The 16,244-nt window shown below is 37.6% G+C and overlaps 1 protein-coding gene across 1 annotated transcript in view; it reads right to left on the reverse strand.

The window, feature by feature from the left end:
- The window catches only part of PLCB1 (phospholipase C beta 1), a 682,047-nt gene that overhangs the window by 229,868 nt on the left and 435,935 nt on the right, over positions 1-16,244 (reverse strand). Inside the window, exon 4 of the mRNA XM_063090151.1 lies at positions 6,167-6,304. Within this exon, the coding sequence (XP_062946221.1) occupies positions 6,167-6,304 (138 nt within the window). The remainder of the gene's footprint in view (positions 1-6,166; positions 6,305-16,244) is intronic.

Genomic DNA, 16,244 nt, shown 5'->3' on the forward strand with positions numbered 1-16,244 from the left:
TCTTCTCTTCTCCTTGAAACACCTTCTTCATCTGGCTTCCAATGACAAACACTGGTAGGTTGTTGCCTTTCCGGCTGCTTCTCAGTCTCCATTTTTTTCTGATTCTTTTTTATCTTTTCATATTGGAGTGTCAGTGACTCAGGCTCTGGACATCTCTGTCTAGTCACTTCCTGGCTGATCTCATCCAGTTCTATGAAACACTATAATGAATTTATAATACTGTTAAGTACCTAATAACTCCTAAATTTATATGTTATATTTGGCACTCAGCTCTAGGGTCATATATCTAACTGCTTAGTCAACAACTCTATTTGGATATTTAATCATAACCTCAAAGTGAACATGACTGATACTGAACCCCTGCTATATACCCCCAAACAAAAATTTACATTCTAGCTTGAATTTTCTGTGTCAGTGATATTTCCATCCTTCCTGTCTCTTGGGCCAAAAGTCTAACATCATCCTTGATTTCTCTTCTCTCACATGCAACCTACAATTCATAAGCATATGCTGTCAGTTCTTCCTTTAAAATATGTATAGGTTTGGACCCCTTTTCATTTCCTCCATAGCTCCACCTTGGTCTAAGTCACCAGCAACTTACCTAAAATATTTCAGTAGTTTCTTAATTAATCTGCTGGCTTCCATTATTGCTGCTTCCCCTGCAGTCCATTGTTGACTAAATGTTAAGTCAGATCATGTCTGGCCCCAGCTCAAAACCCTCTAATTGCTTCCATCTCACTCACAATAAAAGCCAAAGTCATTCAAAAGCCTATCCCACCCTACAACGAAATCAAGTGCAGTTGCTGCCTCACTCCCCTCTGCCACTACTGTCTCTCAATCTTGCTCACTCTGCTTCTGCTACACTTGCCCTTTGCTGTTCCTAAAGTACACCAGATGGTCTCTTGCCCCAGGGTCTTTGCACTTGCTGCTCCCCTACGTGGAGCCTTGTCTCTCTAGATATGCTCACTCCCTCACCTTCTTCAGGTCTTTGCTCAAGTGTCACCTCTCAGAGCTGGCTAGATTGACCGCCATATTTAATGCCCCCTTCCTTTTCCAGCACTCCCCACCCCTACTTCATTTTTGTCAGTATCACTTCTCTCTTCCGAATACACCACTTAGTTTGCTTATTAATTTTATTTATGGTCTCTCCCTCACTAGAAGGTATGCTCCTCATGGGCAAGGGTCTTCATCTGTTTGGTTCACTGCTTTATCCCCAGCATCTAGAACAGAATTTGACACATTGCAGAAGGCTTAATAAAGTTCTGTTGAATAAATAAATGGGTGAATAAATCCAAGCTCTTCATTTTATGAATGAGGAATGTACCCACATTGCCAATGGGCTTGAAGGCTCACATCCATTTAGCAGGAGAGTGCAGCTGAGATTTCTGATTTATAAACTCCATTTCCAGTGCTGTCTTCTCTTTACTGGGCTCCTTCCTAAAGCCCCAATCCCAGGACTCATATTATCAGTATGAGCTACTTTCCCTTTTTAATTTCTTCCCACAAAAAAGAAATAAATGAGGCCTTGCTGGGGAAAATATGTCCTTTGCAACAGAGTCTTATTTTCTGCAGCAAATAGCCCGTATTTGTCTCCCCCAGCAGCAATTTCTCAATTGCCTGGTTTACATGTGTTTAATTAAGGGGTTGAATGTTGTAAGGTGAGCTTGCAGAACACTGTGTAGTGCTTGTGCTCTTCTTGACTTTTAAATTTAGCCAACTTAAATCATGATTTGTCTCTGTCATTCTTTAATTTTCAAGTTACATGTTTAAAAATGGAGACTAGAGGCATCTGAAAGATTTCCTTTCATATTATTCTGTCTCTCTTCCCCTTACATGGCATGTAGGTGCTCTCTTTAGGAATACGATCCAATCTAAGGCACAGAAAAGTGACTATTATAAAACTTTTGAAAAATTTCCTTAATAATCATTAAGGGGGAGATATCTCCCTATTTCTTGAAAAATGTCCTGCTGAGAGGCCACATTTCTTAGGCACCCAGAGGGCTCTAGGAATGGTGTGGACATTAGAGAATGAACAAATATGATGGGGAGTGCTGATTCTGCTATGAAAAATAATGTTATGTTCTTTCTCCATTCTGCTGAGGGGTCAGGACCTGAAGTTTTATTTAGGTCAATGTTTTTCTTCCTTAATGTGAATCTAGACCCAAATGCTGCCAAATGAAAGCCCCCAGGTCTTATTCAGCTCATAGCTATATTTTGTTTGGCTCAGATGGTGTTTTCAAACAACTGTTGTAATATGTAACAACTTACATGTATTCTCCAGCTCCTTTGGAAAGAAAACCCAAAGACACGGCAACACCAATCCCATGCTTTTCTAAGGAAGAGATCTCCAAAGTGTGGTGCCTGGGCCAGCAGCGTTGGTATCACCTGGGAACTTGTTAGAAATGCAAATGCTCAGGCTCCTTCCCAGACCTGCAGGGTCTGGGGCCCAACAATCTGTGTTTTAACAAGCCCCCCAGGTGATGCTGCTACAAGCTGAAGATTTGGAACCACTGCTCCAAGATAACATTTGGTAAGAGCGGAATGAAGCTACACCCTTTAGAATGGCGTATGTGGACTGTCAGGTTGCTGCAATTCCTTGCCTCCCTTCCCGAATCCTCTCTGCCTTATCACTGTGCAACGCAATTATTAATACATTTGCTCAGGCCCTGTAGAGATTTATGCCTCCAACCCTTACACTAGTCTATGCTGTTTCTGAGAATGTGCCTGTGTCTGTTCCAAGAGTTAACTGCTGGATGAACAGGAGAGATGAACAAAACAGCACCCCTCATTGGTGGGGGATCTCAAGGGAGAACAGACCAAGAGCTGTAGAGCTAAAGGCTCCTCTAGACTATTGGAAGCAATCAGAGGGCCAGAGTCCATGTTGGGTTTTCCTGATGCTGAAGACTGAACAGGTGAGGTGAAAGCTGTGTTTGAGTGGACACTCAGGTCCAGGGTCTGTCCTGCGAAGGAAGGGGCTGGAGTCACCAGAAAAGTAACCATGGTGGGTAGAGAGACACTCCCCTGAAGGAGGCTAGAGATTGATATTGTGGGGATTTTTGAGGAAGACTCAGTTATGGAGATAACTGGGAAGCTGTCTAGCAACTGGAGTGTATCTCTGAGGGGATGTCTTCTGTAGCTTTTACCTCTATTCTTCTTCTTTGGACCATGAGGTAGTATATTTAACATACAGTTTATCTTTTTTTCCCTTCCTCTGTTTTGCTTTCTTTGCTAATGTCTCCAGCCTTACCATAAACCATGCAGTCAAGAGTAGAGGACTATTGGGAGTTAAGGATAGGAGAGGAAACGAAAGATGGTGATATTTTCCACCTCTCCACAGCTCTGTGTAGAGGTCAGGGTATCCCAGGAGGTGGAACGAAGTCCAGGAGTTCCAAGTGGTAGCAAACATGATGTGTCCCTTGGTTGTTAGGGGAGCAGGAGGTGCAGGGATGATTGTGCAAGTCAGAGAGCAACTGTGAAACAAACTAGCTATTTCTCAGATACTTTCAAGGGAGGCCCCCTCCAGGGAGCAGGGGAGGCTGATTTCTAGGTTACAGAAGGGTGGACAAATCATGCTGCGTAAAGAGAGAATGATTGCTGTTTAATTTCAATAGATACCACATTTTTAGTCCAACTACCGAAGCTGAAAGACCGTTTTCCTACCATGTCCATCTCTTAAAAGATTTACTTGTCTTAAGGAATAAATTAAAAATTCAATTTCAGGTGATTTAGGTTAGAAAAAAAATCATACAATTCCAAAATAATATGTTTAAAAAAGTTTAAGTCTTAGTTCTGATTTAAAACTTGTCATTGATCAAAGAGACTTCTTGGAAAACTGTGATATGGTGGTAGTTAGTCAACTTCATTCAGATTTTTCCCTTCTCTGACCAGCCCAGAAAGAGGTAATTCCCTTCTGCTACCCTCACTCCCTCTTCTAGGGCTTTATTTTTCCAGACAGATCTCCATCTGACATACGATACGTTTACTGGCTAATGGTGATTTATCTGTTTATTTCTTTTAGAATTCTGGCTCTCAGAGGGAAGTTTTCACGTTGTATCACTAACACTGGAATTGTGGCTGGCACAGAGAAGGCACCCACCAAATGTGTGTTGAATGAATGAATGAGCCGGAATTCATTTGTAATACTGACAATGATCAATTACTAGTTACGAAGTATGGAAATTAGCTTTTCAGAGTAAAGCCGAGTTTGTACATGTTAACTTTCTGGCTGAGCGATTTCAGTGGGGGAAAACGTACCCTACAGAATATCACAGCCAGGGAAGGCAAAATATACCCCACAGTTTTGTTAATTATACCAGGAATATCAAGTAGTTGCTGGGAAAATCTCTATAGGTACAGTCTTGATGGAGAATATTACGGGGCTCAAAAACCAAAATCTCCAAGGAAAATTAAAGGATAGAAACCCACAGAGAGGAGGAAATTGAATATATTCTAAATACAACTGCACAAAGGTTTGATGTGATTTGAGATATGCATTGATACTGTAATTGGTATGTAATGTAAAATCTATATTCACTACCAGTAAAGCTTGCCTGAAAGTCACTGTCATTTATTCAGTGTTTTTAACTGACGTTTAGTGAATTTCATGAATTGTTCATTTTTTAAAGGGAATATGATTGCATTGGGGGAAAATATTTTTAAAATATTTTACAAATATTCATGCAGCCATCTAACTATCTATCCATATACTGAGAAATGTAGAATATACAACTCAATAGATTACGAGCAGGATACCAAAATAAGAACTCTTGCAGGGCAACTACAGTGCTATCACACACATAATCTTTCATTAAACTGAAATCTCGCCAAGTGTAAATTATACCATAGAAGTAAATGGGTAACTTGGTTCTTAAATAGAGTAAATGGATTAGGTTTGTAATATACTTGGAGAGAGTAGTTTCTAAAGACCTTAGAGTATTAAAACTGGTTGGCATTTTACTTGTTCCATTATCAGAATTGAAGTTGATGTTACGTAAATGTTAGAAATAAATCCCTGCCAGTAATCACTAATGAAGTAGAGGCCAGATCACTATATCTAGTGTAGCTCAGAAAATTGTCAGAAAACTGAGAGTTAAAAAATTACAGATAACAATGCCCAGACAATGCACACTGACCTGAAGTGACCCTGTAGTTATGATTCATGACCTAAGGCCTCTTCAAAAGCACATATATGATGTGCAGATTTCAAAGTATTTTTAGATTCATATTCTTAATTCTTGAAGGAAATTATATGAAAGGTAAGGATCATCACTATGATTATATAAACTATAAACATGGGGGAAGCTCTTCCTTAAATATGTTCATTTCAGTATTCTTTTAACGGCAATTAGACATTTCTTGAGAAAGCATCACATTTGAGTCCAGGGGTCTTAGAAGTTCACAGCCTCTTGTTTGCTGTATTGTACCTGTATGCCAGTTACTTCTGTATGCATTTGAAAGGTCCACTTTCTTAGTAGATTAACAAATCCTTAATGGAAGGGCTACATCTAATTAATCTTTCTAGTCCATAGCTAAGTAAATATTATTTATTTTTAATTATTATTTTTATTATTAAAAATTTTTATTTTTTCATTCTTTCACATATTAATTGAGCAGCTGCTACATCAAAGGTGCTGGGCTAAGTGCTACACAGGGGAAAAAAAGCTAAAAACGTGTTGAAGATGTCTGCTCTTCAGGAGGGAGTTGAAAAGGAGATGGGGTTGAAAGTGGTGAAGGGATGAGGCTAAGAGAGAGTGACTTGGGATAAATTGGTTAGGTGAAATGGAATGTGGTTTTATCTACATTTTTTGTTTTTGTTTTTGTTTTTGTTTTTTGTCTTTTTGTGACCGGCCGCTGAGCACTGCTGCGCTCCCAGCGCCGCACTCTCCCGAGTGCACCACGGGGTCGGCCCTACATTTTGTTTTGCAAAGGAATTATATTAAATGCTTTATTCCTAATGGAAAAAAAAAATGTCCATAATTCTAAGTAGATGCCATTATTTGGAAGTGTTTGAATTACACTTATACTTTACTTAGCAGCTGAATTATTTTTAGATGGAATTTTAATACGTATTAAATATGACAAAAATTCAGTCTTTCACAGGCGTCAGTATAATATCACAAGGATTCAGTTCAAGATGACAAGCTTCAGAACTTTCCATCCACCATACCTTGGCCACTTCTTCTTGGAAAGCCACGAGATTCAAATAGGAGATGTTGACTAGGTCAGGCCCGTACACCACCGTTATCATGCGATGTTCCAGGCGCCCGATGTTCCCCACATCCAATAGTTCACGTAATTTGGGGTCCTGGATGATAAATGGTGAAAAAATTAGTCTACAATGAGAGATTCCAACAGGATAGCATAATTTTAAAAGAACTAGAGCTAGAATGACTTCAAAACAAAGTTGCTTTTGATTCTTTCTTGAAATTGGTATGAATTGAAATCCTCCACCCCAAGATGGAAGCAACTTGCCTAAAGGCCATGAAGAGAGAATTTCTTCCTCAAGACATGTGGCCTTCAGTCAAATGTTCTTTTTCTCATAGTATCATTCAGTAACACATTTTTTATGTGCCACAGTTATCCCTTTATTTCATCTAATCATCCCATTAATTGCATATTAAAAGAAAAAATCTCCATCTCTCTCTTCAATTCATGGGTGTACTGAGATGAAGAAGGTGATTCTTATGGAATCAAAATATGACAGTGAGTGACATCTAAGGCTGGGGCAGAAACATTGCCAAGGCTCTCAGTGTGGACCTTTTCCAACATTAAGTACTGATGTTAAAGAGAGAGGGTGTTAGAGTGAGCAACATGGGGACCCTGGCCATGAATATGTTGATTTCAGTCACATCCTTAGAACGTACTGGGATTTGGACATAGGGAACTTCTGCAGTCTTTTCAGAGCAAGTTGCATTCTTGGGACATCATAAGTGAGAATCCCTTGGAGATATAATCCTGCTGAGAAGAGGAGGTTTCCAAACCTTAAAAACTCAAGTAAAACTTAATCTGGCTCAGTCAGCTTGGCTGAATTTATTTTCCTATCATAGGGCAGGCATTGAAGGAATTGAGAAGTCCATGCAGAAAATTAGCATCAAATCAATCACTTAGCAAATCTGCAGCCAGCTTCTGAGCAGGAAATAAACTTACATTCTTATTTATTTATATAAATGCTGGGCCAACAGGGCCTGATTACTTAGGCTGATTATTCTGACCTCTCTTTGAGATTTTTATATGCAATATCTTTACAAAGAATGGGCAGACATAAAAAAAAAATCAAGAAAGAAAACAAACAAAACCTTTCCAGCTGGCTTACTTGGTGCCATTAATTCTCTCTTTGGTTAATAAAATTTTCTCCTCTGCTTGGCTGCATGAAAAGGAACATTTTCAGGTAAGCTATGAAGAGAGAAAACCTCATTTCAAAGCTCACCTAATATAACTGAAACCTTAACTCCACTAATAAGTTGAGAGTTTATCAAGTACCAGGCCTCCTAGAAAGATGAGATGCTGCTGCAAAAACATCAATTTGCATGACCCAGAAAAGAAGAGGCATACAGTAAAAATTTTATTAGATAAACAATAATAGCAAAATGGGGAAAATTTAGCACTCTAGCATTAATGAAAGATTAAAGGAGAATGTTCAGAAGGAATAAATGTTTTGTGAAGGCTAATTAAACAATGATGCCAGCTGTTCTGTGAAATGATTAATGCATCACAGTTTTTGAACACCATTGGGGCAAGATTAGAAGAGAAAATATATTCGATTAGTACTCGTAATTTTATTTTTTTCTATACTTGGAAGAGATAAACAATTCTCAGAAACCACCTGAAACATGTAATTATAAATCACAAGTTTTAAATCAGTGATTACAAAGTCCATCAAAATCTTTAGGTCTACAACATGTAATGTGAAAATATTTGGGATGAATTGGCTCTATACTTTGGACGTTTCTTTCCCTTCAGTGATGGCCACAGGACTTACCCTCTGGCTTTAATTTTCTCCTAAGCATTTTCTGTTCAGTCTGTGCTACTTTACTGCCTAATGCTCATGTCCATTCAAAACTCTTTTGCGCAATTATTATTGGCTAAAGAGTACCACGTCTTAGAACTGCAGTGACTCATGTGAGGGACAGGAAGGGGTTCACTTGAATTGTCCTTGAGATATAGGAATTCAAGGCAAGTAGAGACCACCCAGAAAAGGTGCCCAGAATAGAAAATAATTCTCGAAAAGGGCTGCTGAGACTCCCACTGTCTCTAACAATATTGTTAGATACAGTCAATAAGAATTTATAAGAAAGATGATCAATTCTTTGTGACATCTTTGTAAAAAGTTTTCCCACTAACAGTTGTTTATATGTATTTTAAAGGATAATTGGTCTTCATGTAATGAGAAATTTATAACGAAGTAGTTAGAGGTGATGTCTGGGATTGGGTGGATAAAGCAGGCTGGCAAAATGATGATAATGATTAAATCTGAAGGGCAGCCATTTGAGGATTCATTATCTAAGTATTTATATCTGGGATGGTTAACATTTGCACAAAAATTTTTTAAAAAAATTACTGAGCATAAACTGGAAAAACAGATTTGGGAAATATTTTCTCAGGAGGAATCACAATATTTAAAAAATCATGTGGTTCTGGATATAAACAGAGAAATAATTTAAACTGTAATAAGCAAGCTCCTTATTAATGTCATTTTTTGGTGATGGAGCACGCTGATTTAAACTGTATTTTATTTTCTTCCCCTGCTTATTTTATTTATCTTTAAAACTATATCGTTTCTTCATCTGTTTCGTTTTTACCAACACCAAACCTGGTTATGTTAGAATTCTCTTCAAGAAATGATTTCACTATTCTTTTTACCCATACTCTAAGTTTTCTCCTTTTAAACACAACTGATTATTGAATATATAGATATGTGAGGGGTATATCGAAAAAGACATTTGTCCCTTCAAGTGCCAAATGTGGCCCTCAGTTGTTTTCACATTTTCAGAGAATATGCAAAGGGGGAATTATCTGGAAGGACAAACTAACTGCAAAGGCATGAAGTTTTTGGAGGACCTTATAGGTGAAATGAATGAAATAAATACAGGTATCTAGAAAATGGTTGGTTCCTGAATAGGGCACTCTGAGGACTGGGAAAATGAGTGGCTGCATTTTAAAAACAAACAAACAAAATCAAAACAGCAGAAGTAACAAAAACCTAGAGACAATTTGCATGCAAGCCATCTTCTCCCCCAAACCTACCCCACCAAGGAATTTTTGTCTGTTTCTCATTTGATTGAACCTCCTAATAAGTTTCCAGAGAAGGGTTCACCTACTTAGGGTTACTACTACACTCAAACACATTTCTCCATCCGTACAATTGATACAAATGATTTGAACTTTTTACCAAAAAAAAAAAAAAGCTATCTCCACAACTTTGTAAAAGTGTTCACTTTCTTTGTTGGAGAAAGCTAAAGAATATAGCTTAGAAAATAGTAAGAAGTGAGATGAACTTGGAATTTCATATTTTTGCCAAGCTGTAACTCAAGGCCTGCTTTTGGCATAGAGTGTCCTAGATGTGTGTCCACAGTTGAAATTAACCAGACCAGCGAAGACTCCTGGCAGCTAAAATTTAACCCTGCTTTTAAAGTTTAATCCTAGATCATCTCTATTCCCAAAGAAGTTACAAAATAGAGACTGTCTGATTAAGCCAGTACATTTTCTCTCAATCATCAGGATTCGTGATTAAATTACTTCATGTCTGTTGTAAAGAAAGTTGAGTTTTGCTCCTGTTAAAGCTCAAGAGAATGATTCCCATGTCCAGGTAACTGGCCGCCGAAGAAAGTGAAGCGTGTTCTACACCTAAGAAAGGAAGCCTCAATTACAGCACGCGTTACCGTAATCATATCACTTAAAATATTATAAATTAATGTTAACAACAGCTACGGGACAATTTTTTTTTTTAAAAAGAGCTAAATGCCAGTTTGAACCCTTACTCCTTCATCTGACTTTTGTTTTTATTTTTCTATTTCTTTTTGATTGAAACGTGATTGTACACATCTGTGGGGTGCGGCGTTGAGTACCATGGGTTGCACACAGGTGTGGATACTTAATATGACTTTCAAAGAAAAGCTATTTTATTTGTATGTCAGATATCCGTGATATAAACTATCTTTTTAAGACCTTTAAATTTCATTGTTGACACCTGAAGCAAATTTGGAGGAGAAAAGATACCTTAGTCATTTTTCATTCCCATGAAATATATTTTTATTGGATTTTAGGCTTATTCAGCCATTTATATATTAGGTTAATTTTATTCCCAGCACTTAATGCGATATTCTCAATGTGAATTACAGTTATATGGATGTAACTCTAATCTATCATTCACATGAAAGATCAAGTGCATGAAAGTCTTTTCATTAACACTCACAGCAACAGTTGGAAATGAGAGAGATGGATTCCTCCTGGTACTTAAGTGAGATTCATATGGTTGAGCTTCACAGGGATAAAGCTAGCTTTCCTTTGAAGGCACAGCACACTTTTATTATGCTTTATTCAAATTTTCTTGTAAAGGAAAGATATGAACTTATGTCCGGGCTTCTGTCCATGAAGCCCTAGAATTCAATATTTGCATCTCAAAAAATAAAACATAGACTAACAAATTCCCTTTGAATCGATGCTTTTCCTCACACCTCTCATTTTAAAGGTTTCTCTCTCTTTTATATGAATGTGATGAGAGATGTCTTTTTATTCACCAGGGTATACCAGTGGCTTAGGCAGCACAGCAGCAAGCCTTTGTAGATAAAACAGTATCCACTTGCATTGAAGACGACTCTAAAATATGGTGCCCTGTACATTTCCCTGTGTAGAGTGGAAGACTGGGAGCAGATTACATGCTTATGTATTTTTTCCTGTAAGAGACAGATGGGGGGGTACTTAAATATTTTTCAATTATTTCTTTAGATACAGGGAACTGAGGAATAACAGACTCAGTTTGGCAAAGAAAAGCAACTATGGGTAAATACCAGAAAGAAAAAGAGCTAGTAGAGTACTACTCTTCATGACTCACAGTGATATTATCATAACAAGACCATTCATATTTGTTTTGGATAGAGTGATGGTAATTTTGAATGGTCAGTCTCATGGGGAGCCTCAGTATACAAACAAGGAAATCTTTTGGTGGAGAAGAGAAAATTTAGTTAGCCTGGCCATGCATCTCCATCCAAAATAAAGTGGTTTGAAGATGTCACGCATGAGTCGATTGAGTGAATGTGAGCACACTATTCAAATCTAAAAGAGAAAAAAGTAGTTTGGAAAAAAATATGAAGACAACCATACAGAAAAACTTTCCCCTTGGCCATAGGCATATCCATGAAGCTAAAAATTTGGTTATCCTTGGAAGCGGTCATAGAGAAGAGATAAATACCTTTAAAGGAGAATCCCTAAATAGCATTCTAGGTTTTCCTCATCCCCATGAACAAGCCCAGGATCTGATTTAATGCAGTTTCAAGAGCTTCTAGAAAGAAAGGAAAGAAGGAAATGCTGGGGGCATTCAGTCAGGCTTACAGTAGAAAAAGGGACTGAAATAGTGTCCACATTCTTTGGACCAAGTAAATTAGTCCCAGAATGTAGAGATGTCCAAAGGCAAGACAACTTCAGAGCTGGGCAAATGCTGTGATGATACATTTCAAGAAGGTTGTAAAGTAGCTGGGCCGGCCCGTGGCTCACTCGGTAGAGTGCGGTGCTGAGAAGGTTGTAAAGCAAATGCAGGACATAGACCTATCCACCCTCCCTGTGCATGCCAGAGTTCCCCCTCCACCCTGGGAAACTACCCTGGCCAAGGTAGTTTACCCAAGAGAAGGCATGTTTCTTTTAAGACAAACGGAAGACAGTAGGAAGCAGGAGTCCTGAGTAAATGAATTAGCATGTAAATGGAGTTAGAATACTAGTGTTAACTACTCTGGTGTCAGGAGGGGTTAAATTATCTACTCAGCCAGATCACCTTCAATCTCTGAGTCGGGTGAGGGTCTACACATACGCATGCAAATGATTTACACCTCTCCTCTGATCTGTTCACTATGTTACTGTTGTATGTACCCCATGGTGGTATGGATTTTTAGCATCAGCACCTCCTGTAAGTCTAATAAATGGATGTCTCTACCTTTTGCAGTATTGGGTCAGTTTCTTTGGAACTGGTGAACACTACATGTGTACCCTTTCAGATTTGGGGCTCCCATGTTACAAAGGTGCATTGTCAGATCTAAATTCCCAGATTGCAGTACATATGCTTGGATTACAGGGGGACAGGTAGTTTATTTTGGAAGTGATCACAGAAAGCACAGTGAGGAGTGGGGAAGGAAGACAGGAGAGAAGAAAGCCAAAAAGGAATGTGTTGATTAGCGATGTACCATTTTGGGCAACTGAGGCATAAGGCACCAGGGCTCCTTGGAGACAGTGTGAAGATCACATTTCAGAATTTCCCCCAAGCAGCCTGGAAACAAGTATTTATCTGTCAACTCCCATCCCTCGGTCACTGGTGGAGAGTCATTCTTGAGGTGCTAACTCCCTTGCATTTCCATGGCCAGCAAACATTCTCGGGACTATATGGAAACTCTCTGCAGGTGATCTCTTGGGGTGGCCAATGGAATAGGAGTCGATTGAAAATGTCTGTTACAGTGTTGAATGGGTGACTATATGAAATAAGAAAACTCTGTCTTGATATTGATTAATATTCATGTATTCTACGGAATCCACAGTTGAAGGAATTTCATCAGTTAGGCTACTAGATTCCCAACTCTGTTCAGTTCTCTATAAAAATAATAAATATAACTGTAATAAGTTCTTCTAATTAGTAGCTATGTATCAAGAACCACACTAGCTGTTCTGTATCTTTTTCTCCCCATTTAGTTTGCAAACTAACATAGAGAGATAGCTATTGTTATTCCTAATTTCCTCCGAGGTGCAGAAAGGTGAAGTCATTTGCTGTTTTTATAAAGTGGGGCAAAGGAGATTCGAATTCAAGTACATTTGATTGTAAACTCTAAGTCCTCTCTATAACACATTGTTACGAAGCACATCCAATTTGATAAAGTTTACATAAAAACAGTGCAAATAGTTCAATTGGCAAAATAAACTTAAATAAATCAGCATCCACCCAAGCCATCTTCTGTATTGACATTTTAGGCAGTTCATTAAAAATATATAATAATTCATATGTGAAATTAAAGTAGGAAAGAAATATGGTCTAATGGTGCCTCTTGCCTTCCTAGGAAAGAATGGAAGCTAAATGGTCAAGTTTAATCATCATTTATACAATCATTTTTACTGAAAGTAAAAGTACCTGAAAAACACAATTAAAAAAAAAAGTGGAAAAAACAGTTAACTTCCTCCTCCTCATCTAGTCAATATTTGTCAAACTTAAAAATTACACTGTATAGATAGCTTGTCACTGTTTTAAACTATCCACCAACCCTTTTTGCCATACGCAACCACCTATCTGCCAGCAAGATTCATATGCATGGCCATTGCCACTGCAGTGCATCAAAATCCACATGCCCCGAGGCATCACAGTGTGTGCGAAGGAGACCATTAGGCTTCATGTTTAAACCCCCACAGAGAGGATGCAATTCATTACAGTCCCTTTCGACTTTCAGGGGAGGTTAGTGCTTCGAGGTCATTTTCAATATTCATGTGCCCAAGTTTTAGAAGAATAATGAGGCCTGCTTGTTAAATGAACACAGATACTTTTAGTGAGTTCGCCCCATCTCCCTGGTTGGTGAGTTCTTTATTGGTGAGATTTTTTTCCCCCCTATTTTGTAGTGATACCTTCTTTTTCCATGGTACTTTGCTACAGTTAGTCCTACAGGACTTCTAGAAACTCAGACCATATTTAAAAATCAAACACATCAAAAAGGAGGCCCAACAATGCCTTAATAATAACAAGTATAGTGGCTGGCTGGTTAGTTCATGGTTAAGAGTGTGGTGTTGACAGCACCAAGGTCCAGGGTTTGATCCCTGTTATTGGCCAGCTGCAAAAAAAAGACAAGAAAAAAGAAAAAAAAAAAAAAAGACAAACACAAACTATGCCTCCTTTTTTTGGAGATTCCTCATGTCTGTGCTAGGGACACTTGGAGGGAGACAGCAGAGATTCTGCAGCAGATATCCTGCATTCTGTCTGTCTGGCTTTCAGTTCTGACTCTGCCATATATAGCAATGTGACCTCGAAAAGTTTTAACCATTCTGTGCCTCAGTTTTCTCAACTATGGGATGAGAATAATAGTAGTGTCCTTTTCAAAAGGTTATAATGGGGAATAAATATATTATTATATGTTAAGTGCTCAGAGCATCGCATTAACAAGCTGTGAATACTTGAAAAGTAAATCAATAGCTTGAAGATGAAAGATAGGGGCACTTACTGAATAATTTAATCTCTTATAGGAACTGGAACATTTTACTATATACTTATATATTTACCTACTTTAAGACTTGTCAGTCAGGACATGTATTTGTGTTTACATTTATGTACATATAGTTTGTGCATATTTGACTGGCTGTATTCTAAACACACTCATTTTAATTTTATTCTTTCCTTAATTCACACTTCCATGGAAAGAGTAATTTAAAGAGTGCTAAAGGACAGGTTATTTCAAGAACTTTTCAGCTTTGGGCTCCTCCATTTAACTAGCTTTGAAAATTATGCAACTTGTTTTCTCTGAGCTTCAGCTTAGTTCCACACAGGTGGACGATAATACCACCTGCTCACCTTAAGACATTAACCTAGTGATCCAGATTAAATCCACAAATTGTGATGTGTCACATGTACATAAGAATTCATAAATTTTTGTGGCGACTGACATGAATTGCTTATTTTAAGTAGGCCATAAAAATAGCAGTGAAATAAATGTTTGCTGTTATTTATCTTTTTTTATTAAAACTATAAACAATTATAGGAGTTAAAAGGAGAAAAAAAAATCCCATCAATACAGTACAGATAATTGAAGGAGTTTGAAGTAAATGGATAATTTATCTATGCATGTTTAAACACAGTTGTGAATATGTGTTTGCTGAAGGCTCTAAAACTATTTCAGGATTAAATATTATTTGATTTTCAGGTTTATTTCCTTTGTTTAATTTACGTCTCCTTTCCTTTCTATTGCTCTAGATATATATGTTAGCTGTATTCCATAATACATAAAGATTAATAATTTATTACACCTTCAAAAACACAGGGATATAAAGCTCTTAACAATTCAAAGTCTTGAGGAGGTTTGATGTCTACTTTTATAATGAGTAACTAGTCGCTTCTAAATAAGCCCTGTCTTTGTTATGCCTTTCTCTGTTTGTACCTCTCTTTGAAAGTAAGACTATATCTTCAAAATCCCTGACTATGAATCCGTCAAAACTTGTTATTCATGAAGATCAACATTGTCATCTCTAAAACCTCAATTTTCAATGAGAAAAAGCCATCTTGAGAGTTATGTGACTGTGTTTATACAGTAAGACTAGGGAGGTTAGTACCTCCATGCCATAAAACTAACACTGGAATTGTTCGTACAATTTTAAACAAAGAATGAAAAGGGAATTTAAGGAGTATGAAGCTCTCTTAATTTTACAAAAATTTTACAATAAACAGTAGGTACTCCCAAGACATGATTAGTTGCTTCTCTGCATTTTACCTGCACTGATTCATGTTTAGGCATTTTCCCCTCATTCTCAAATCTCATTCACCCTCTTCCATCTTTTTCTCTCCTTTTCCCTCTTCTCAGCCATCTTTACTCTCCCCTACCAAAGATTTTTGGAGGGGATTTTGTAAATTCCTTGGAAACTGGGAAGTCAAATGTTCTTAATATTTTCTTAAGAAGCAACATTTAATGCGTGAAATATTTCGAAATGAATTGTAATGTCACCCAGTTTCATATCAAGAGAATTCAAACCACCCTCTTGTCAAGGACTAACTCAAGTTATTTCACTTCTTGACTTCTTTAATTAACATATTCAGATATTTGCTATACAGTTAATTTATAGCAAACACTGTTTCAAGTACTCAAGAAATAGCCATATATGACGTGGAATTAAGCAGATACATACATGTATTCCCTCCTTTTTTTCTTTAACAATTCCTACTCAACACCTTTTTGTGAAATGTAGCTCAGAAGATCAAACATTGGTTCACAGTTCCACTTCAATCTAGTGATTTCCTAGTTTGGGTAATTTCAACAATTAACTACAAAAAGATGGATTATATTGGGCCATGAATTAGATGC

This window comes from Cynocephalus volans, chromosome 1 (genome assembly GCF_027409185.1).
Source record: "Cynocephalus volans isolate mCynVol1 chromosome 1, mCynVol1.pri, whole genome shotgun sequence".
Taxonomy (NCBI): domain Eukaryota; kingdom Metazoa; phylum Chordata; class Mammalia; order Dermoptera; family Cynocephalidae; genus Cynocephalus; species Cynocephalus volans.